Below are 23,841 nucleotides of genomic sequence, written 5' to 3' on the forward strand. Positions count from 1 at the left end.
TGAATATTTATCAGGGAGGAAAATGCGTAGATGTATGATCAAAAGAAAAGGGTTGTATGGCCACTGCCAGAAGTTGGGTCAGCAGCTGCAGAGGGAAGCTGCATAGCTGCATGAATATTTATTTCCCTGTTCTGCAGGCTTCTTGTCTTACAGAAGCTAGCTAACGTTTAGGACAGGTTAACTCCCCAGGCTAGTTTTCTCCTTCACCTGTCTTTCCTCTCATGACTCCGCCTCCCCAAAGACTAACCCCCAGAACCGCGAGGCAATATTGCCAACATATTAATAGCTATGTAGGAGGCTCTATGTCTGGCATGGTTCTAATCCTTACCTGTTTTCTCACACCTCTTCACAACAACCCTGTAAGATAGATGTTTTTCTCATCCCGTTTTTGCAGAGGAGGAGGCAGAGGCATTTGCCTAAGACCACTGAACTAGTATGTGGTGGGTGGAGCAAGCATACCTCATTTTCCCTTCCAGATTGCAGGACGGGCCTGAGCTGTGTGTGCTTTCACTCCCACAGGATCTGAAATGTGTTAGATGTGCGCTAAGCTAAAGTATTCCCTTCCACCACTCCTAACTTTTTTTGTGATTCTTTGCTGTTTGTGTTTTTCTAACTCCTTCCTGTGAGCCTAAAATTCAAGACGCCCCTCTCCCTTTCTCAAAATTGAAGTAAGATTTTTTTGGTGGTTGTTTGTTTTAATATAAAAGGAAGAGAGTGATGGGATTAGGGGTAATGCAGAACTTTCAGAAAGCTACAAAGAGGATGAAAAATGATTGAGAACAGCCGTTTCGGTCTAGTCTTCCCAAGAATTCAAGTACAGAGGGAACTGGCTGTCTTGAACTGTTTTATTTTTTACACCTCTTCACAGCAGATGTCCTAGATTGGGTGGACACTTAAGGCAAAAGCAGACCCCTAGAAGTTTTCATTGTGATGCCTTTGTAGATAGTCTTTGACTTAGTTCTTTGCATGATTACATCATCACAATTGCCCATTGTGGCCATTCAGTATAATTTAGTCTTATTTCTGCAGGTTAAAAATGGTTTCCAGGATGGTCTCCACCATGCTATCTGGCTTAGTGTTTTGGTTGACGTTTGGATGGACTCCAACATCTGCTTATAGCCCGAGGACCCCTGACCGGGTCTCCGAAACAGATATCCAGAGGCTGCTCCATGGCGTTATGGAGCAGCTGGGCATTGCCAGGCCGCGGGTAGAGTATCCAGCTCACCAGGCCATGAATCTCGTGGGCCCACAGAGCATCGAAGGTATTTACTGTGTTCTGCCACTTTGAAGGTTCTATTGGCATTTAAAATAATTAATACATATTGAAGAAACTCTACTTCCTCTCTCTGTTCTCTCTTTTTACCTATGCAGTATACATATATACATACATATGTATGTATATACACATATATCCACATGCAAATACAAGTCCTGTCAGAGCAGGGACCTTATCCATCTAATTCACAGTGGTAGCCCTAGCACCTAGCCCAAAGTCTGGTACGTTAATATTTATTGAATCAACGAAGGAAGATCTAGCATTATCCCTAAGGAAAGATTAGAACCCAGGACTCATGTCTTCTCCCACACTGATCTTCAGGAAATTGTATCCTCCAGCTGGCTGCCTCTTTGAGTCACTACCACCCAATACTTGTAAAAGATTCTCAAAAATGTAGGACCTAAAGGATCTTATTTGATTCTTAGGGATGACATCATATAAGCCCAAAAGGAGCCAAAAGAGGTACTAGCATTAAGAGTTTATGTTAGATACTTAAAATATATATATTTTAAAATATAATAAATGTAAATGTAAATCTTCCCAGATTTTTTTCTAACTTTCTGATAATGTGGTTGTAATACTTTTATTAAAAAGCGGCACTTTGTTGTTTAATGATTTTTGTATAAAGAGAATCTAACTCTAACTCTTATGGGCTGGTGACCAGCACTTTATGGCCAAGTGCCTTATTTTCATGCCTTGCTTTGTATCCTCTCTGATCTCTTTCTCCACTCAGGTGGAGCCCTAAAGCAATAGCATGGTTATTTCAGGTTAACTGCAGAGAGTGTGTCAAGTATTTGCCCACAGGAGTGGGTCCTATGGAAAGGTGTGAATTCTTTCTCTGGGTTTTGTCAAATGCTACTCCCTATGGAATGACGATGCCTAATTTTGCCTGAGTTTTTAATTTCCTAAAAATGCTTTCTACCTTGGGGTCCTGTAAATGCCATGGATATTATTGATATGTGATCCTTATTTCTAGCTTGTTACCCACAGTTTGAAGCCATTGTGTAAAATTAACTCTGTGGGGTTATTGTCTATTTAGGCTGACATTTGATTTCAGGAATGGATTAACACAGATTATTTGAATCAGCAAGCATTCTAACCTAGCATAGGGCTTGAATCAGAATAAATCAGACAGGCTTCACACGCCCCTTCTGAGGAGAATTTAAATCCTTCCTGGGACCTGCCACTTGTTGCATCAAGCACACCTATCCATTTCAGACCAGCGCTTTGGAGACAGTAAATATCTGCCCTTTTAATGCAGTAAGTGCTTGGTTAGTCACCTGGCTGTTGTCATGGAGAAGGCTTTCTGAGTTTCCATTAATACCTGAGGCCTGATCATCTGTGTGGAAAAGAAACAGCAGTTTTCTGGCATCAAAAGCCTGTGTTTATCCCGAGCCTCATTTTCTTCACTGGATAGCCAACTATTTAGTACCCACCATATGCCAGATACTGTGCAGGAGACTAGGGCAGCTCTGCCCTAAAGATTCACCCTCTTGGGGTGAGAGAAGGACAGGTTATCACAATGCATCATGGCAAGTGTTTGGGTAGATGTACAGACAAGCTACTGCCATGGAAACAAAGAATAGGAGTAATTAATTCTGCTTGGGAGTGGCTGGGATTGGCTGTAAGGAAATGCTTCTTTGAAGAAGCAACATTTCACCTGGGTTTTGAAGTTTGAATAGGAATTCATCTGGAAATGGCAAGTGAAAGGCATGGATGTTTGAAAGAGCACGATTAGGACAATTCAGAATTAAAAACTGTTTCCATTATTACCCTTGGGGTAATGCGAGGTCATAAACCATGTTAAGTCTCCTCTGACAATGTCTGTGCAAGGGATGAATACTGCCTTGTTTTTTAGTTTTCTATTACTATGTAACAAATTGCCACAATTTAGCAGCTTAACACAATAGCCTTTTGTTATCTCATGATTTCTATTGCTCAGGAGTCAGGCATTGGTTTGCTGGGCCCTCTCTGTTCAGAGTGTTGCCAGGCCGTCTTCTGCACTCATTAGGATTGTCAGCAGAATTCAGTATTTTTGCCATTTGGGACTGAGGTCTCCTTTTTCTTGCTGACTGTTGGTGGGGGTCCCTGTTAGCACTTAGAGGCCACCTTCAGGTTGTAAGCCACTTGGCAGACCTCTCACAGTGTGGCAGCTTACTTCCTTAAAGCCAGAGGGAAAATATCCCATTAGTCTGATAATTATAAAATTGTGACTATCCCATCACTTTTCTCATTTAACGAAGATATCCCATTTTATTCACAGGTCCCATACATAATCAAAGGCAGAGAATTATGCAGGGCGTGTTCACCATTGGGTGGGGTCTTGGGGGTCATTTTAGAATTCTGCCTATTACGGCTTGGGTGCAAGCTTAGCAGAGAAAACAGTCCAAAGACCTTAGGTTCCTAGTCCTGAACCTTGGCATTAATTCGTTGGGTAGTCTAATACTCATTCAAGTGAGTGTGGCATTGTTTCCACTCATCTATTTATTTGCTTTGTCTCTACTCAGACATTCACTCATGCTAATTCCCAGGCTTTTGACTGATGTATGGAATATTTTCCATATCCCTTCCAACATTTATTTTAGGATTTGATTATGAAGGACCAAATGAGAAAAGTGTCTTTCCTAATTTGTATAGAAAGAATACACATAATATGTGTATTCCGGTAAGAATTTTAACACATGTTTAACATAGACTATTCCCAGAGATACCCGGATTTAAATACCAGCATTGTCATTTATTAGTGATGTGACCTTGAGCAAATTATTTAACTTCTCTAAGCTTCCGTTTAGCTTGGGGGTAGGATTTAAATTTACACACCTGCAAGCAGGTAACATTCCAGTTCAGAGAAGCAAAAATAAAGTTTTAGCATACATGACTGCAATATTGTGAAATCATTTCTAAATGAATCATCATCATCACTTTAGATGACAATTACTGGATTCTCAGTTCCTTGCAGGCAGGGCTGTTCATTTTCTAATCAATGGCACATACAAGACAATTTTCTCATATTTTGTCTACTCTCATTAATTAATTGTTTGATCTTTAGATTGACTATCAAAGATGCATATTAGCTCTCATTATCAAAGATGCATATTAGCTCTCAAACAGTATTATAAGCTACTTTAATATAGGATATAGTATCAGTATAAATTGCCATTAAGTTACTAAGGTCATATAGCCTATTAAAAAAAATTTTCTTCTTTAATCCCTTATACTTTCTAGTTACTGTAACATTTTTCTGCTCCCCTTCTCAGCAGCCTTTTAACACATACTGATCGTACTTCCTCACATCCCATTCTCTCCTAGTTCATTGTAGTTTACTGTTCTCACCACTCCTTTGTCAAGTCAACAAGTATTTCTTGAATGCCGGGCATGGTTTTAAGTACCGAGGAAATAAACATGAACCTCAAAGATTGGCAGGATAGGGGAGATACAGTCCTTAAACAAATAAGTAAAATGTATAATAAGTCAAATGGTTACAAGTGCTAAGAAAATATAAAGCAGAGGAGAGGGATGGAGGAGATTATTTAAAATAGGGGTAGGGGATTTCTCTCTGGGAAGATAAGCCAAAATCAGAGAGTTGAGAGAGTGAGCTGTTTGATATATGGAGGAGGACATTCCAGGCAGAAGGAGCTGTGAGTGCAGAAGCCAGTAAGACAGGAGCCAGGAGGCTAGTGTGTCTGGAGCCTGTGAGACGGGAGATGAGTTAAGAGGCTATTGTAATAATCTGGGTGAGAGATGTACTGGTCTGATAGCGCGAGGAGTGGTGAGACATGTCAGATTTTGGATATATTTTGAAGTCAAGCCAACAGAATTTGCTGGTAGGTTGAGGTAGGAACTGAAACGAAGAGAGGAGTCGGGGGTGACACCAGGATTTTGCGCTGAAGAAATGGAAAGGAAGTTTTCCTCAAGAGGAGCAAACAGGACCTTCAAGGGGAAGAGTTCAAGTACAGTTTTGCACGTGTTAATTTTGAGATGCCTTTTAAACTCTTCTTGTCACGGCCAGCAACTTCTTTGCCTTCATCCTACTCAGCCTCTCAGCATTCAGCACAGTTTACCTCCCATTCCCTTCTTAAAACCCTTTTCTTCCTTGGTTTTGGTGCCAAGATGTCAGGATACACTATGATGGCACACTTTTGGCTTTCCTCCTTTTCCCATTCCCTTTAACCATTTTTTCTCAATTTCATTTTCATTTGTTTTCTTGCTTATTGTTTCTCCTGCCTTTAATGTAGCCTTTAATTGCTAAATTCTCCAGGGCTCAGTACTGGGTCCACTTCTCTTAGTGTTCTAAATTCTTTGTCTAGATGATCCCACTTATTCTCTTGCCATTTTTCTAGATGTCATTTCTTTTCTTATGACTCCAGTATTTGTATTTTCAGCTGAATTTCTTTTTTGTCTATCTGTAGACTTATGTGAATTGCTAAATTACCATGTGTCAGTCCTGATTTCTCTACCACCACTGTTCTCAACCTGTTTATAGCAATCTTTTCTGTGTAAATGAATAGTGCCACCATTGTGTTATATATGCAAGCTAGAAACCTAGATTTTCTCCATCACATGTCACACCCAAATTATAAGCAGTTTATTTAATTTCTGTTCTTAAAATATATCTGTTATTTTGCCTGTTCTGTCTTCTTTCTAAGTCTACTGCAAACACTCTAGTTCAGGATATCATTGTGTCTGGCATGGATTTCTGAAATTGTCTGCTAACTGATCTTCCTGCTTAAACTCTTGGTTTCTTTCAAAATTTTCTCCACAGAAAAGACAAATTTAAACTTTAAAAGTTTAAATCTGATCAACGTCACTCCCATGGTTGAAAGTCAGTCGGTGGCTTCTTGCAATGACCTAGAAGGATCCGCATCTCCTGTCCGCCCTCCCCCCTTGGGTGAAAGTCCCTTGGCTCCTTTTAATCCCTCGGTCACACAAGACTCTTCCCACCTCCAGGCTTTTATGTCATGTGCCCCTTCTGCTCTGCATAGCTGAATCTTCCTCTCCAGGTCTCAGTTTCAAAGTCACCTACTCAAAGAAGCCTGCCCTAACAGTGCTATTTGAGTATCCCCCACTCTGTCACAGTAAGTTCTTTTGTTTTTTTTTTTTTTTTAAGCTCTGTAGCATTTTTTAGTAATTTGTAATTAATGTTTGTTTCCTTGCTTATGGTCTATCTCTCCACTGGAATGTCAGCTCCATGAGCCTATGTTTGTTTTATTTACTGCTTTATACCAGACACATAGTAGGCACAATGGGGGAGGAAGAGACTTTCTTCTACCCTCTTCAGTTCTTTGTGGCTAATTAAATCAATATGAGACAAACTAACAAGAGAAAATAACCAAATTTAATTGCATGTGTGTGCATGGGAACCTCACATACATAAGAGGTTCAAAGACAGAAAGAGGAAATTAGGTATATTTGACATTCTAAACTAAAGACGAAGGGCTTCAGAGGGTCTTTGCAGGACAATAAAAAGGGCAGATGTTTAGTAATTAATAGTTTGCCCTGCCATATAGATAGGTTTAAAAAAAATTATCTCTGATAACCTCTTATTATGGGCGAGGCCCCTAATTCAAATTCTTCTAGGGAACAGTGCCGGGTGCAGAAGTCTATGTCGAGCTCACGGGGATCTCTCTTGCCTTTAGCTCAAAATAATTTGCATACCACAGAGGCATATCTTGGGGTGACTCTTTCTGAACCCATACAACACTAAGTAAATATTTGAAGATTGAATATATCATATCAGGGAAAACTATATCTGGCAGCAATAAGTATATAAATACTACATGACATCAGGATCTGTTGAGACATTTTCCTTTGTAGTTCAAGGAAAATATTCCATTTCTATTCTGTTTTTAAAAAAATCTACCTAGAAGTTTTTGCCAAGAGCTCGTTGTTTACTTTGACTATGACTGGTTACCCTGGTTTGTGCCCTTTGTACAGCTACGGATTGTGAAACCGTAAGGACTCTTTGTAGTTCTGGAACTAAACCAGCAGGGGGTTGAACTAGACTCAAAGTATATCCCAGGATTCCTGAAACCTGGTAGCCAGCCTCCTGGCCGTTACTTGCTCTAAGTGGTCACCTGAGAGGAAGCATTTGCCAAAAGCATTCAGAGAGGATAGGGGGTTATTTTTTACTTCTCCATTGGCACCTTAAACATGACTCCGTAAGGAGCATCTTTTAAATGTATAAATTCTTAGCCCAAAGCAAAACAAGAACACAAAGTCAAAACAAACAGGGACCAATTTATTGTTTTATAGAGAAGAAACACTTGCTTTAATGGCAAGGAAAACTGGGGTTGAGTCTTGGCTATACTGTTTACTACCTGTGGGTGATCTTGGCAACTTTTCTGATCCTTAGTTTTCTTGTCTGTAAAGTGGGGCTTCCAGCTCATCTTCTTGCATGCAATAAGTGGATGCTATTAGTAACTGAATTGCTTCCTCTCACTTTGGGGATTATCAATAGCACATTTTCAATCTTAATGGCTTTCCCTTGATATTATTTTCAATTACTCATCCGGTTAGCAATACAGTTCAGATATGCTTCAGTGCCCTTTGTATTTCAACAGTGCCCATCTTTCCCCACACCCAAATTTGCTCATTGGTTCCTATGACATAACTAAGTGGTTACTGTTTTATTATCCTCAGAAACAAATAAAGCTACCAGCTGTCTAAGGGATTGGCTCAGAGAGCCATTTGCTATGGGATAGAGACTCAGGATAGAGACTCTTGGGAATCAGAACTGGCTATGCCAGCTGACACTACTCTTGGCCTTTGATGAATCCAACCAGAAAATGTGCTTTCTTTTTCACAGTGTTAACAGCCGCAGGCCAAAGAGAGTCAGTCTCCTTAGTGCCACTGGTTTGTTTTCTTCACCGTGGCAGGCCACCAGATATCTAGCATTGTGATTACACCAGATATTGAACCACTGAGATAGAAATTTATAAATATTGGTATTTAATAGTTCTGAATAGTTTGAAACCTATATTTTTAAACAGTCAGTTCTCCATACCCCTGGGTTCAACCAATCAGAGATTGAAAATATTTTTAAGACTGTGACATTGTTGCTTATATGTACTATGTAATTAGCCCTGTGATAGTTGCCTCTGTACCGAACATGTACAAACCTTATTTTCTTGTCATTCTTCCCTAAACAATACAGTATAGCTATTTTTATAGCATTTGCATTGTATTAGCTGTTATAAGTAATCTAGAGATGATTTAAAGTATACAGGAGGACATGCTTAGGTTATATGCAATTACTATGCCATTTTATATAAGAGACTTGAACATTCTCAGATTTTTGGCATCCACTGGTGTCCTGGAACCAGTCCCCCATAGGTACTGAGGGATGACTGTATTGCCAATCATAAAAATATCAAAATTATTTTTTATAACACTGACTTTTGGGCCTCAGTTATTTCATGTCAAAACAAAGAGAACCAAGATCATGTTCTTAATAAATACCAAGTGGAGAAAGAGTCTTTTGTAAGATAAAGCCTACTTGAAGGGGCAGATCCTAAGAAGTCTCTACTTAGCCAACCTTTGCCCTGGATAAGGGAGCGGCAGTGCCTCTACTTTGCCACAGGGTGGCAGCAGTGCTTCCCATTTGAAGGTCGGAGAGAAGAGACTTTAATATCGAAGAACAAACAGGACAGGGCCTCACTTGTTTCTGGCTAGTCTCTCTGCAGTTAGAGGAAGGAGTCGGGTGACTTGATCCAGGTATCCTAACTAAAATCTGTTTCTCGGTTATCCCCATCCTGGGGACCAGTGAGAGCAGGGGGTTTGAATGGACCAGGGGTTTGGCCCATGTCATTTGGGGTTCCGTTGAGCCTACGCTGAACTCAAATCTTTAAAAAAGTGCCTGGATGAGTTCCAGTTTTCGTTCTTGGGAAATTTTGCAGATAATGATAAGAAATTCAGAAGGAATAGGGAGAAGTTTTTGGTGCTTTTGGTGGGGGGAGTCGGTGGAGGGCAGAATAGAGAGAGGAAAATGATGACTTCTTTTTACATTGTGTTTAAGATGCCCTGGTGGCATCTTAAACACAATGTAGGTGTGTGTAACACAGGAGAGGTGTCCGGGTGGAGAGAGAGATTTATTTGGGAGGCATCTCCATGTTAATGGTGGCTGATGCTACAGGAATAGATGAGGTTACCCTGGATGAGTACCAAGGAAGAGGATCAGAGCACCTAAGAAAAAGGCTTGGGAGACTCAGTACAGAGGGCCAGGTAGAAGAAGAATCTGGAAAGGAAACCGAGAAAGACTGGACATAAAGGAGAACCAGAAAGGTGAAGTGTAAAGAACACAAGAAAAGAATGTTTCAAGAAGGAGCAGTGGTCACCATGGTCAAAATCAGCAGAGAGGTCGCATGAAATAAGGACCATTGGGTGTAGAGTACTCACTGGGCATAGCAACACCGAAGTTACTGGGAGCTTTGGACAAAACCAAAGGCCCCGTGGGGTAGTGGGGGCAGAAACCACACTGCAGGAAAAGGAGAAGATGTGATGTAAAAATCTGTTACCTGAGTCTTCCTGGTCAGGGGGAGAAGACTGAGTAATAGTTATGGAGGGATTTGGGAGGACGGTGATACAGAGACGAGGAAGGTTTTTGTTTAGGTCGTTTGGGAGATTTAAACTTGTTTAAGTGCTAATTGGCAAGAACCAGTGGAGAGGGAGAGTTGAAGATGTTCCGGGATGGAGAACAGATGAGTGAATGGTAAAAGTTCCTGAGGGAGTGGGCGGGGACGAGAGTGGGAGCACAGGTAGAGACCAGGGTCTTGCCTCCACTGTGAACAAAGGGAAGGGCAGAGATGCCTCGGGATGAAGTCAAGTTCAGAGGTTTTGGCCTTTGTATTCGCAGACTCTGTACTCTTTCGAGTCACCTGCTCAGAATTAAAATAAGAATGAAATGCAATCAACCTCCTAAATATTCCATTTTATACATCTCATATACCTTACCTGTATGTTTTTTGATATTTTAAAATTTCAGACAAGACCGGTTTTAACTTTTTATGTATAATCTAACTAATAGTTATTTAGTAATTATATTATAAACGTTTTATATTTACATTATATAACTCCAAGATATCTTGTAAATGTAATCTAAGATCAAAAGATCTAGAGAGTGTCATCTTTTGTATTTTTTTTTACTTAATAGTAATAAATGTTTTAATGAGGCATAAATCAAGAACAAACGTGGAAAATAATCTTAATAATGTGTGCATTTTAAGTGACTTTGCAACAACACAATATAAAAATTAATGCAGTCTCCCTGAATGCACAAGATGCAAATACGAATCTCCACAAAGTAACAATTTGTCAAGAATCATAATTTTAAAGTAATGGGCTTAGATAGTAATTATAAACAATGCTGATTGCTTTTTAGCTGATAATCATCCTTGATTAGGATTATTTTTAAGTCATGTGAATTTTGAATCATGTGAGATCTTCAATTCATCTCTTAAATAAAATGTGACCATCTTATAATGGAAAAGAGACACACAGAAAACTGGCAAAATTACTGAAATTAAGTTTACTATAAAACAATTGTTAATTGCTATGCCACGTGTCTGACTCTAGGACAATCCTTGTGAAGTGCTCACTTCCATTCGGGTTGGAGCCTAGATGAGTCTGAGCCTCAGTGTATTTTCATGGAAGCGAGTAGAACCCAGAAGTATTACAGTTCTCCAGAGAAACAGAACAAACTGTATATATCTGTATTTATAAATAGACCTGTTCTTCTCTCTCTCTCTCTCAATATATTTATACCACGTAAATGTATGTTTATATTCTATGTATATATATACCAGGTGTAGGCCGACATGTTTAAGACTGGATGTGTATATATTTACATACTTATTATGATATCTAAAAATCATGAAGTTCACCACTTTCTAGGAGCACAGATAAAAACAGATTGGCAGTGCATCAGAGTTACTTTTCAGTGTTCCATGACATCGCTAAAATAATGCTAGGATGTTACGAGCTTTCAGGTTTGTAAAAACATAACGATAAATTATACTGGCATCAGATATGAGTTGAGTATTTAGAAAATATCACATGTATCTCAAAATATTGGACTGCTGTTTGGTGACTGGATATTGCCGCACCATTTCCTTTTGGAGCAAGAAATTTAATGAGATTCGACATGTGCAAACTGTCTAAATAAGATGCAGTCAAATAAAGTATGATTAAATTTATTAAAAAGAGATAGAGAAAAGAGATTTATTTTAAGGAATTGGCTCATGTACTTGTGGGGCTAGAAAATCTGAAATCCGCAGGGCTGATTGGTTGGCTGAGACCCTTGGAAGGGTTGATGTGATCTTGAGTCTGAAGGCAGTCTGGATGCAGAATTCCTTCCTCCCTGGGTGACCTCGGTCTTTTTCCTTATGGCCTTCAACTGATTGAATGAGGCTCACCCACATTATGGAAGATAATCTGCTTTACTCAGAGTCTCCTGATTTAAATGTTAATCACATCTCAAACACACCTTCACAGCACCATCTAAACTGGGGTTTGACCAAGCAACTGGGCACTATAGCTTAGCCAAGCTGACACATATAATTAACCATCACAACAGAGTAGATGAATACCACAGTAACACAGTTGCCAGCAAGCCACTATTTTCTAAGGAAAATGATTCTAATCCACATAAAGACAACAAAGTGCTTTTGAATACCTCTTTATAGATTCTGGATCTAAGATAGTCTTTACACACAGTGTCATGCTCCCCCCTCACAAACACTCCTTGAGACAGTCAAGGAGGGTGGGTATTTCTTGCCACATTTTACACATGTAGAAAGAGAAGCTCAGACTTGTCTAGGGATGCAGCTAGTATTTGCATGTGGGTTCAGAGCCCTGGTGTTTTCTTCTGTTCTGTCCAACACAGCACGTTGTCTCTTAGGCTAGTTGATGAAAGATATGGACGTGGAGAGGCTTGATCTTAGACCAAATTGTGAAACAGGTTTATCTTTAAGGATGATCCATATTCCTGGGCTCATTGTTGATTCTTTTTAGAATTGCTTCTTAGACTCTTTATGAATCAGCATTTACAACGAGGCACTGCTTACCTTCCTCACTACACTAAAAAATCTGCCAGAGCAGACACAATGTCTGCCTGGCTTTTTGTCAGCTGTACCTAGACGGGGCCAGGCACATAACAGACGCTCACTAAATGTCTGTAGAAATAATCTCTCTGTATTTGTTCTTTTGAAATATCATTGACCTCTGGGACACCAGCAAATGAGACTACTATTTCAGTCAGAATCATCCTGCTTGTAATGCAATCTGTAATTACCATTGGAGCATTTTAACCCTAATAATCCAAAATTCACTGGCTCATCTCACACCTACTCACTCAGGACCCTAAATATTTCCAGAGCTCCTAGAGCATACCCCATCTATGATCCTGAACATAATAAATTGGTCCACTACTATCAGGCAGTTCCTCATTTCCCCCTTTTCCTTCTCCTTGTCCCTTTAGCTGGGTGCCACCTTGTCCTCTAGCCCCTGAGCTGTTGCAGCCCCAGGAGTTCTGTTGTAAAGTATTGGTGATGAGGGCAGGGGGAGATCCCTCGGTGCACCCATTTCTAGGAAAACAGAGCTTTCCATTTTATTTCTCTGTTCCCAATAACTCCTCCATCCCCTGCTGTGCTTGCCATAGGAGTCACACGAGCAGTTGGACAGGGAGACAAATCTAACGAAGAAGCATTGGGTACTATAGAAGCTAAAAGCCCCTCCTTCCCCATTGACCACAAAGGTGTGATTTACCCCTGCCTCAGGCTCAGCAAGCCAGACTGCTCTTTTCTTTTGTGTGAGCTTTTTCCAAGGAAGCATCTCAATTCCTCATGCAACTAAGCCCTGACATGCTGTCCTAGCTGAAGCCCAGAGAAGGTTCAAACTAGGACCTGATTCCACGTCACCTGAGACGTGCCATCTGGAAAAGAGGCGAAGCAGCAAGAAGTAAGTCACCAAGGAAGCCACGGTGCACTTTTCTACAGATAATTAACAAAGTGGCTGATGCACATGTAGGAAATGGAATAGTGGTAACTAAGTTTTACATAATATTTTATGGTTTGCAAAAATACTTTGTCTATTTTGATATAACCTTTACGACAGTGAAGAAAAGGTTTAAAGTTACCCACATCACACAGCGTGAGCATTATGAGTTAGTTGGCAAGGCAGCTGTGTTAGGTCTGACTGCCTCTCTCCAACTGGCTGTCTTCTATCCCTGTAGACTTGTATAATCCTGTGATATTTAGCGGAGAAGCTATAATGATGCTGGGAGTCGTGGTAAACCACATGTGGATTTGGGCACTTGGTGTTTCAGGGACGTAAAGCTTCAGGAAGCAAATTTTCTGACAAACTGCCCTCTTGGAACAAATTGGTACAAATACCTTGGGCACTACAGCTCGTAAAGAAAGCTATTGAGGCAGGCTGGAAGGGTTTAGCAAGCCACAGCTTGGCACCACAATGAACACTAAGTGTGAACTTTTAATCGTGGGGTGCCATGTGACTGGAGTAGCGGATAGGGCATGTGGTATGGACAGTGAGGGTGGGTGGTCACTGTATAGCAGCAGGAAGAGCACTGAGGCAGGAAACCTGGTGATCCAGCCCTGGCTTAGACCAGCTGTGTGACACTGAGCGAGTCCCTTAAACTCTATGAAGTTTATTTTTCCGGTCTGAAAAAGGAGATAAGCTGTCCAGTCCATCCCACAGGGTTGATAAGGCAGCCAAATAATGTGTATGAAAGTAATATAAAGAATTCCACGAATGCAGAGCATCACTCTTGTGGTCATTATTTCTTTCATTCTACCACATGTCTTTCCAGAGGAAATGGCTTCAGGGCTGAAAGATGGCCATAAATATGGTCATATTTTACGTTCTGTGCCCATATATCCTTCTGGGCTTGGCCTCGGAAAACTGCCCCTAAGAGTTGCATGTTTAACGTTAGAGGAACCACTTTCCCCTGGTCTTGTGAAGTGCTCTGCTCCTTGTCAGTGTTGATGTTAAATGTTAGCAACATGTGTCTAGAGTGGGGATGGACGCTTCCTGAAAATTCTTTTCCATACTCAACTTTTCCATATTCAACTGTACTCAGTTCTTTTTTTTTTTTTTTGTCTTCGTGGCTGTATAAATATTGTGTTTTGCCATGAAATAGGTTATAGAAGCATCTTTAAGGTCGAGAAGACTAGTTGGTCAACTGCCAAGCCAAGAGCGAAGCATGCTCATGTGGACATAAGAGCTGTCATTGTAAAGGAGGGATGCAGGTGGATTGGAAAGCGTGTTCTCAGCGGTATGAGAGCAGACTGTCTGAGGCTGGCGTGTCTGGCAGGCTGTGATCAATATACTTCCCCTGAACGGTGCATCCTATCAAAACATCGTCTAGCATGTTTCCATTTTTATTTATTCAATAAGCAATTATTGAGCGTCTACTACATGCCAGGAACCAATAAACACATATCTAATTTATTTACATAGGATCTTTGTAAAATAGGTAAGAGTCAGGCATTATCTTCTTTTCACCTGTTAGTAAAGGTTAAATTCTGACCAGAGGCATTGAATAGTTTTATAGAAAATCGGGGGTGGAGCAGCATCAGACTGTATTTCTCCTTACTTCTCTCTTCTCTGGCTGCATTTTCCATTGGTGCTTTGGTCTCGAGGCATCCAGAGGTGTGAGAATGACAGAACACAGGGAAGATCGGGAATGATGAACTGTTTTCATATCCCGCCTCACTCCAGTGAGGTGAGCCAGCTAAATGGGTACGACACAAACTGATACCTTAGAGAGCTGGACAGGGAGGCAGCAGGGCCCATTTTTCTCTTACTGCGACTTGCCACCCTTGTTAGTGGAACCTGAAGTATAGAGGAGGTTAAGAGCCATAAAAATTGAAATGCATATCTACAGCATGCTGGGCTAGAAGCTGAGCGCCCAGGATGTGGGTCAAACAGTTACTGATAAAGGACTTCTGGAGAAGAATAAGGCGTTGGCCCCTAGAAAAGATGTCGCAGGTCAGCTGAATTTGAGCTGGACTTCCTTGAGAAGGGGTAGAATGCGGATCATGGGGACTCAGGTTCACGCAGGAAGAGGTAGAAAGAAATATACCTTTTAGCCAGTATGTGTTGTGTGCAGGGTGGTTAGGAGGAGGGGCTGTGGCAGCGGGGAAGGCTGGACACTTTTAAGGGTGTCATCAGGCTTCTAGACTTAAGAGCATCTAGGGACAGGGGGCACATGGGCACATGGTCTGTATTACTCAGGGCCCTAAGGTCCCCCAGGGAAGCCCTTGCCTCCCACAGCCTGTTAACTTGCCTGTAGTGTCCTGTGGCACCTCTCTCCTTGCAGATAAAAAGGCTGCTCCAAATTTGGAGGCACCCTCTCTGGTGACAATAGTGGTATTGGGTGGGAGGCTGCATTGGATATTTCTTTTTGTACTTGGTCAAATACATGCACATCTGGTACTAACACCGTTGGGATCTCAGGAGATGGAGGCGAGGATTTCTTTAGTCACGCAGCATTTATGGGTGACAGAGACACAATGTGGTCGTTCACTTGGACACATTTGATTGGAAGCTCTCAGAGGGTCAGACACTGACCCGTCACAGCACTGTGGAGCATACTTGGGTGCACAGTGGGTGGTGGCACAGCATGTGGTGGGAAGAGAAGGCATCCACTGGCATTTGGCCTGACCAGGGCAGAGTGATACTTACCCGGGGTCAGAAATGACCACGGGGGTGGGCCCCTCCAGCAGAGATTTGTGGCAGGCTCATGGCACTACTGGTCATCACTCCCAGGAGCCTGTCAGAGTTTTTCTCTGTATGAGACAGAGTGTGGCTGAGATGACAGTCCAGGCGGCTGGCCTGCCCTGCAGAGGCCCAGGGGACCTTCCCGATGCCATCTTTCTGGTACGACAGCCCAGCAGGCCTGTGTCAACCAAGCCCTGCACAGTTTGGACAAGATGTGGTGACTAACGTTTTCAAATCCAAGCGGCGAATGGCCGGGCCTGCTGGGAAGAATTCCTTTGCTATAAACTATCAAAGACGCCTGTCTCCTGAACTGAAACAGCGGGTCTCTTTTGTCTCTTGCTTTCTTTCCTTAGGAAAAAAAAAAAAAAAAATCCTTCAGCAGATGATGGGAGGAACCATTTGTTCAGTTTGTTCAGACTCTGAATAGTCCTTGGTCACTGGAGTGTGCAAAAATATGGCAACCATGCAGGTGCTGTTGTCTGAAAGTGTTTCAGAAGGAAAGGGGAAAAAAGAGGAGTTATTCTGACAGTAAATGATGCATTATTTTAAAATCAAAAGGATTTTTTTTTTTTTTTGATGCGTGGTTAGTAAAGAGAATTTTTAGCAGTTGGCTCTCATTTAACTTGATCCTTATACAGCATACTGGAGCCTGTTAAATGCCCTTTTATTTTTATTTTATTTATTTTTTTACAGGCAGAACTTTGGTGCCTGTGGGTCTGGGCTGTGGATAGGCAAGATGTACCCGCAGGCAGAACTGGTCAACTCACTCCCAGACTGCTAGATCCATGCCTGTGACCAGAGTTAAGTTATTAGTCCCCATGCAGCTCTCCCCACAGCCTGCCTCCTGACCCTGCTTCACAATGTTTATCCATGCTCCAAGGCAAGTGAGATCACCTCCCTTACCCTCAGTTACAGCATTGAGGACAGTGTGTAAATGACCATCATCCTCACCCCAGTTTAGGCAGACTTGCTGAGAGGCAGCTGGTGGGATGTCCTACTGCTCCAGATTATACCAATACTGTTCTGACGTAGAAGCAGTTAGGAATGAGGATTTTAGGTATAGAGTTTTGCTCTCTCCAGACCATTTTTAATTTCTATGAGCAGATTTATAAATAGATCTTAAATCATTAAGTGGAAGGGGAAAAAGCGCAAGGAACCCGAATGGGTGGATGAGCCCTAAATCATTCATGTGTAGCTTTGGTCGCTAGTGAGGGGTGCACACAGGACACCTGGGCTTGTGTCCTCTGGTGCCCTGCACCTCTGTCCAGGCTCAGCCTTTCAACTGCCCGGTGGACCCAGTTGGGCAGTGTCTGGGCAGGAGATTAGCTTTTCATCTGTATTATTAGCCCAATACTTAGACCATTTGCCTCCATGAGTTTGCGGTAATCACTATTTTAGACCCAAAGATTCATTATTTTATCCTGAATATTAAGGCTGTAGAATCTGGGGAGAGCACATCAAAGCTTACTGGACTCTAAGATTATGTTTCAAATGAGTAATCAAGATGTAATTAAAAAGTTAGAAAGCACTATTTTACAATACCTAACCTAAGAAAACACAAAATTAAATAATAGTGTTCTTTCTTGAAATGCGATTCTAGGGGAAAGAAACTAATATTTACTTTGAAAATACTGTGTACCAGACACTATATCTCAGCATTCTCCAGCCTTTTTGGCTCCAGAGACTGATGCTCCGATGAGAATCTAATGCCTGATGATCGGAGGTGGAGCTGAGGCAGTGATGCTAGTGCTGGGGAGCAGCTGAAAATACAAATGAAGCTTTGCTTGTTCACCCGCTGCTCACCTGCTGTGCAGCCTGGTTCCTAACAGGCCACAGACCAGTACTGGTCTGAGGCCCCAGGGGTTAGGGACCCCTAATATATCTCTATCTGTATCTCTATCTATATAGAGAGTTAGAAATAGAGATATAGATAGGTAGGTAGGTAGATAGAGAGATAAATAGAGAGAGAGAGAGAGAGAGAGAGAGAGAGAGAGAGAGAGAGAGAGAGAGAGAGAGAGACATACAGACAGACAGACAGACAGACAGACAGACATAGATAGACAGTTATTTTGTCCTCAGAAATGCTCTGTGATGATTCCCTTTTACAAGGGAAAGTTGAGGTGTAGAGTAAGTGAGTAACTGGCACAGAGTTGACCAGCTCAGCAGGATAGGATCTGGATTCAAACTGTGTGTTTGACTCTAGAGCAATGTTTTCACTGTCAGCGCTCTTGACATTGAGTCAGAGAATTCTCTGTAACGGAGGCTGCACCCCCAGCCTCTGCCCACTAAATGCCAGGAGAATCCTTGGGAAAAGCAGGAAGGTCTCCAGATACTGACAAATGCCCTCTGTGGGTCAGTATCGCCCCCTGTGGAAAACCACCACTCTGCAGGCTTTATTTTTCCTGCCTTTGCACGTTCAGAAGGAAATTTAGGATTACCTATAAAGACCATAGGTGGTATAAATGACTTATGATTATAGTAATTTTTGTTACTATAAAGTAATAAAGGCCATGTGGATGATTTGGAAAATAAATTGTTTACAATTTTACCTCCTAGAGATACCCACTTTCGACATTTGGTGTGTTGCCTTCCAGTCGCTTTCTCTGTGTATATATGTAGCTTTTTAAATTATACCGTAAATATTTTTATATGGATTTTTATATTTAACATTATATCAAGAGCCTTTTCATATACCCTTAAAACCACTTGGTTTTAATAACTGCATTATATTCTATTATATGTTTATGCCACAGTTCTGGTTAGCATTCCCCAAATGTTGGACATTTAGAGTTTTTCCAGTTTGTCCCCATCATAAATATTGCTTCAATGAACATATTTGTATATAAATCTTTGTAGACTCCTGATAAATTCTCTAGGGTGTACATGTCTATGAAAAGAAAAATTGGGTCAAGCTCCATGCAGATTTTCAGGCTCCATTTCCTCCCAACTGTCATTTCTGTAAACGTTGGATTAATATGGCTGCTCTCTCCATGTATTTCATGGGAATCTTGTTTCTCCTGCTAACTACGAGTATCACCTTTTAAAAATCTTTTAACAGGCAAAAATGGCATCTTATTGTCTTAATTTGATTACCAACAAAACTGACCGCTTTTCCATCTATTATCTAGCTATTTGCTTTTCTTATCTCCAAAATACTTGTTAGTGAGATGGATTGCCTTTTTCGTAGCTCTAATTGTGTCTAACCACTGCATGATCTGCTACTTTTATTTTTCACAGTGCTGACTTATAATTCAAGTTCCTTAAGCTTTTTAGCAGCAATAGAGGGAGACTCTGGGCAAGAGTTAGGGGGAAGAGATGGAAGGGAATGCTTGTGTATAAATTGGAGATTACCTAAACGAGAATTAACTGAATCTTGAAGTTGGAAGAAGACGAGGGGAGAATAGTTTGTGCGTGAGGTCCGCGAACGGTGAGAGAGGAGGTCGTGCAGAAATGTCTGGTGAGGGATTTCCTGGGATAGCCACCAGGTGGTGCCACCGGCCCAGGATGAAGTGGTTTCTACAGTCGCAAACAGCTGGGGAAGAATGTTAATAAGTGGTCCTGAGATGAGTGAGGTGATAAGGAGGCTGAGTGCCAGTCACACACATAGGATGTTCACTATTTGGACATTTTTGATTGACCTACTAATGATCATGAGTTGGCCTGGTGCACCTGTGTGTGGGGGTGGGGGGTGGAGGGGAGGAAGGTTAGGGCTGGTTTTAGATACATAAATATTTCTATAACTGTTTTATTGAGATATAATCCACACACTATACATTTAAAGTATACAATTTAATGGTTTTTAGTGTATTCACATTACCACAATCGGTTTGAGAATATTTTTATCACCTCCAAAAGAAACCCCATTCACTTTAGCCATCACCCCAACCCAACCTCTACCCCCTTACCCCACCCCTCATTTTCCTTTTCCCAGACCCTGGCAACTACTAATCTACTTTCTGTCTTAATGAATTTGCCCACTCTGGACATTTTGTATAAATGGAATCATACAATAGGTGGTCCTCTGTGATAGGGCTGTATTCTGGTTATTACTCACCCCAGCCAACACTACCCTAGTTTAATTTGTGACAAAGAGGCATCAGGGTAGCAAGATAAACTATTTCAAGTGCTATAGATTTCCAAACCTGTTAGGACAGAGAAAACTACCTAGAACAGCGATTATCTGACCTGATAGATAATCAGAATCACTTGGGAAGCTTTCAGATGAAAGATTCTCAGCCCCAGTCTCTCCATGAATTTAAATTTGGTAGTTCTGGGAAGTTGGACTGATTATAGGATTTTTTCCCCCGTGCCCCAGGTGAGTCTAATGATTGTCTAGCTGTCAGCAATGGGCAGCAAGTCGTGGAGGAAAGGAAATCTGGTTTTGAATAGAGGCATGAAAAGAACATGGCCTTTCCCTGTAAATTGGCCTCATATGGGAAGGACTTGCACCCTCATCATTCTGCATGCTGATGTGCTACAACGCTGGTTTATGTCAGAGTGTCATCTTTGACTCAGCAGGACAACAGTGCATATTTGAAGGCCATCAAATACTGCTATCGGTCTTATTTACTATTCAGCTGGCAGATATCTGTGTGTGATATAGCAGAAAGAACACGGAGAAGTCTGAAGCTTGCCACAGTATTCCACTGAATACTCCCTAGACTATTGTGAGCATCCGGAGGGAGTGGGTGTAAGATGTGGCACACTGCACAAATTAGGGTATTGGAATCACAGACAAGATGGGATTTTAGAGAGCATCTTGTCCACTTCCCTCCTTTCATAGTAGAGAAGGTTGTGGTCCCAAGAAGTGAAGTTCCTCACTGAAGGTCATATACCAGCTGTTAGCAGTACAGTCAGGACTAGGGCTGGGGATCAGATCTTTTGCCCCTTCTTACTTTTCCACATATCTCTCTTTTGAGACCTGAGGAATCATATCCAGTCTCCTTTCATTTTCAGAGGTGAGGAAACCCAGGTCTAATGTGTTCGTGGTTACAGACCTAATTGATTTATATTTACTTTGGATGAGCAGGAGTTAAAATAATGACAGATGAAAAATCCAAGATTCATGGACGGCTTTTCAGAACAGCCCAGAGCAGATCCAAGTTTATGAAGCCCGAAGCGTATGCAATTTGGAAATCCTCTTTAAGAAGAAAAATACAAAATTGCAAATACAAAACTAGCTCCAGGGCCTTAGAATCGGTCTTTGCAAATGAAGGGCCCTGAATCTTAAACTTCGTTCACTTTACTGTAAACCCACTTCTAAGAATAGTAATAGCAAGAACCCTAATCCTGTGTATTCTGCTAGATTCTTTTATTTGTATAAATAAATAACACGTGTCGTGCTGAGAACCATTTAGTCATCTCCTGCTGCACAGAATGGAGGCCATTCTGTCAACAAATGCGTATTAAGTATCTGCTCCATGTAAAGAACACTGGAAAGGACAGAGGGAGGTAAGGAAGCTATATTCTCTTAGGAGATGAGGCTCAAAGGAATAATAACGAACACTGATGCCAGTCTTGCCTCCCAGCTGGTCTGAGCCAGCGATGACTAAAGGAGCCGCATCCACTATTTGTGTCTCCAATTCTCCGAGAATCTTTCTCTCACAGTTCTTCTTCTTCTTCTATCGAACAGGGAATGGATGTCAATGTGAGTAAAACCCCTTGGGGTTTCTGCTGAAAACTTTTCAAGGTTTAATTATTCTTTTTGTAGTTATACCTCTCCATCCCCACCTCCCCAAAGTCCTTTAAGTCTCAAATCACTGCCTTGAAATGAATTAAAAGTACATTTATTCAATGGGGCAACTTTTTCCTAAAATGTGCCTAATACCACTGAAATAATTCAAATAACATGCGTATCCTGAATAGTCTTTCTGCATATTCTCAAAAAAATTATTCTATTTCCATTTCGGTAAGATGGTGTCTTTACCCAACTCTATTTAAACAATCACATTAGCATTAGCTCCTGTGTTTAACAACAACAAAAAGCTAGGTTTCTGCCACTTTCTGAAAGATAACACGGAAATAGAGATAAATCTAGGGTCAGGAGGGGAACTAGTTTAGTGGAGGGTGTTTTGTTTGTTTTATTTCGCTTTTTATTGTTACACTTTGTTTTATTGTATCCTCGTAGAGAAGTGAGGTCGTAAGTCCCTTTAGGTAAAGCCCAGGACAGTTTGTGCCTTATCAAAATTTCCTTTTCCATTGGTGGGAGAAATGGCTGAGCCCTCAGCGTCATCCAAAAACTCATTTTGTTTTTCATGGCGATTTCCTGTCATTCAGAAACGAGCTTTCTGGAATGTTACAGCATGAAGAGGCATTAAAACCTTCCGAGGGTTTACAGCAACCCCATGAAGGGTTTCGGAGCTAGTGGTTTGAGGAGGGGCCAGTTACTCCTGATGTCATAACCAATCTCATCAGTCATGTGTCCCTCCCTGTTTGAATTATGAATTTCAAACATCTTCACAAGCTCTTCCATGGTAATTCCAAAACTCTTAACAAATCAATCCTAAGAAAAAAATAAACAAATATGAAAAGGAGCAAAAGGATATTTAGGATATGGTTTTAATTAAAATTTTTATGTTTCCTTTCTCAAAATCTTGTATAAGCCATTAATTTGAAAAAATAAGCCTCTGAGTAGGAAAGCAATCAAAGCCATCACCGTGAGAGATTTTGAATTATATAATAAACAAGTCGTTTATTTGTTTTTCTTATTTACACTAAGAGAGTCGAGTCATGGTTGTAGCTATTTAAAATACTGAATGGCTGTTGAATAAGGCATACATAAGGATATATCATAGAAAATGCAGATACATCCTCCATCAGCCTGTGAAACAGTGAACCTGCGTGCTGTTACATAGCTTCTAATAAAGGTTCTACTAGAGAAGCACACCCATTTGGCACTCTAAAACCGCCTGAGGTAGGTTGGAACTATCTGGATGTCTGCCTGTGGCATTGCTACCTCATGACCATCCAGTTTGCCAACTATCCAGGCCCGTTTACCTCTGTTCCCATTCTGCTGGCCCTTTGGCTATTTCTCTGTTTATTGACACCTGAATCGATCCAAGGAGACAGAAACGAACATTTATTAAGTGCTATGTTTGTGCCAGTTAATCTTCTCAACAAAGTATTATTATCACCCTGTTTTACAGAGAAGGAAATTTGTATTCAAAGAGGTAAGACGACTTGTCCAGGATTACATAAGTATAGAGCTCGTGCATTGTAAAATGACAACCACTTAATATTTGCCAGAATCCATGTAAAAAGCCTTCCAAGGACTATTTCATTTTATTTTGTCCTCATACCAACCCCCTAAGATTGGCATTTACTTGTATCCTCATTTTACAGACAATGTCATACAGCTAGTTCAATGGGCCGACATTGAAACTCAAGCAGTTGGACTGTAGACCCTGTACTCTTGCCCATCGTGTCAATCCTCCTTTATGTTCTAAGCTGTCTAGAATGGACACCAGCCACACGTGGCTCCTGAACACTTGAAATGTGGCTGGTGCACTCTGAGTATAAACTACACACCGGGTTTTGAAGGAAATATGAAAAAAAGAATGCAAAACATCTCATCAGTCATTTTTTATATTGATTACATGTTGAAATGAGAATAATTTGGACATAATGGGATAAATAAAATAATTACATTTAATTCACCTGCTTTTTAAACTTTTTTGAAAGTAGGTTACTAGACAATTTTAAAATACCTGTGTGTCTCACATTATATTTCTTTTTTGTTTGGCTAGTTCTTCTTTTTATTTATTTAAAAAATATTTTTCGATTATAGTTGACATTCAACGTTATGTTAGTTTCAGGTGTGCAGCATAGCGGTT

At 41.0% G+C, this 23,841-nt stretch overlaps 1 protein-coding gene across 2 annotated transcripts in view; it reads left to right on the top strand.

Moving 5' to 3' along the window:
* The window catches only part of SCG5 (secretogranin V), a 52,184-nt gene that overhangs the window by 635 nt on the left and 27,708 nt on the right, over positions 1-23,841 (top strand). For both annotated transcript variants that reach the window (XM_006920521.3, XM_006920522.3), the window contains exon 2: positions 1,030-1,262. In XM_006920521.3, the coding sequence (XP_006920583.1) occupies positions 1,037-1,262 (226 nt within the window). In that variant the 5' untranslated portion in view covers positions 1,030-1,036. The remainder of the gene's footprint in view (positions 1-1,029; positions 1,263-23,841) is intronic.

This window comes from Pteropus alecto, unplaced genomic scaffold (assembly GCF_000325575.1).
Source record: "Pteropus alecto unplaced genomic scaffold, ASM32557v1 scaffold86, whole genome shotgun sequence".
Taxonomy (NCBI): Eukaryota; Metazoa; Chordata; class Mammalia; order Chiroptera; family Pteropodidae; genus Pteropus; species Pteropus alecto.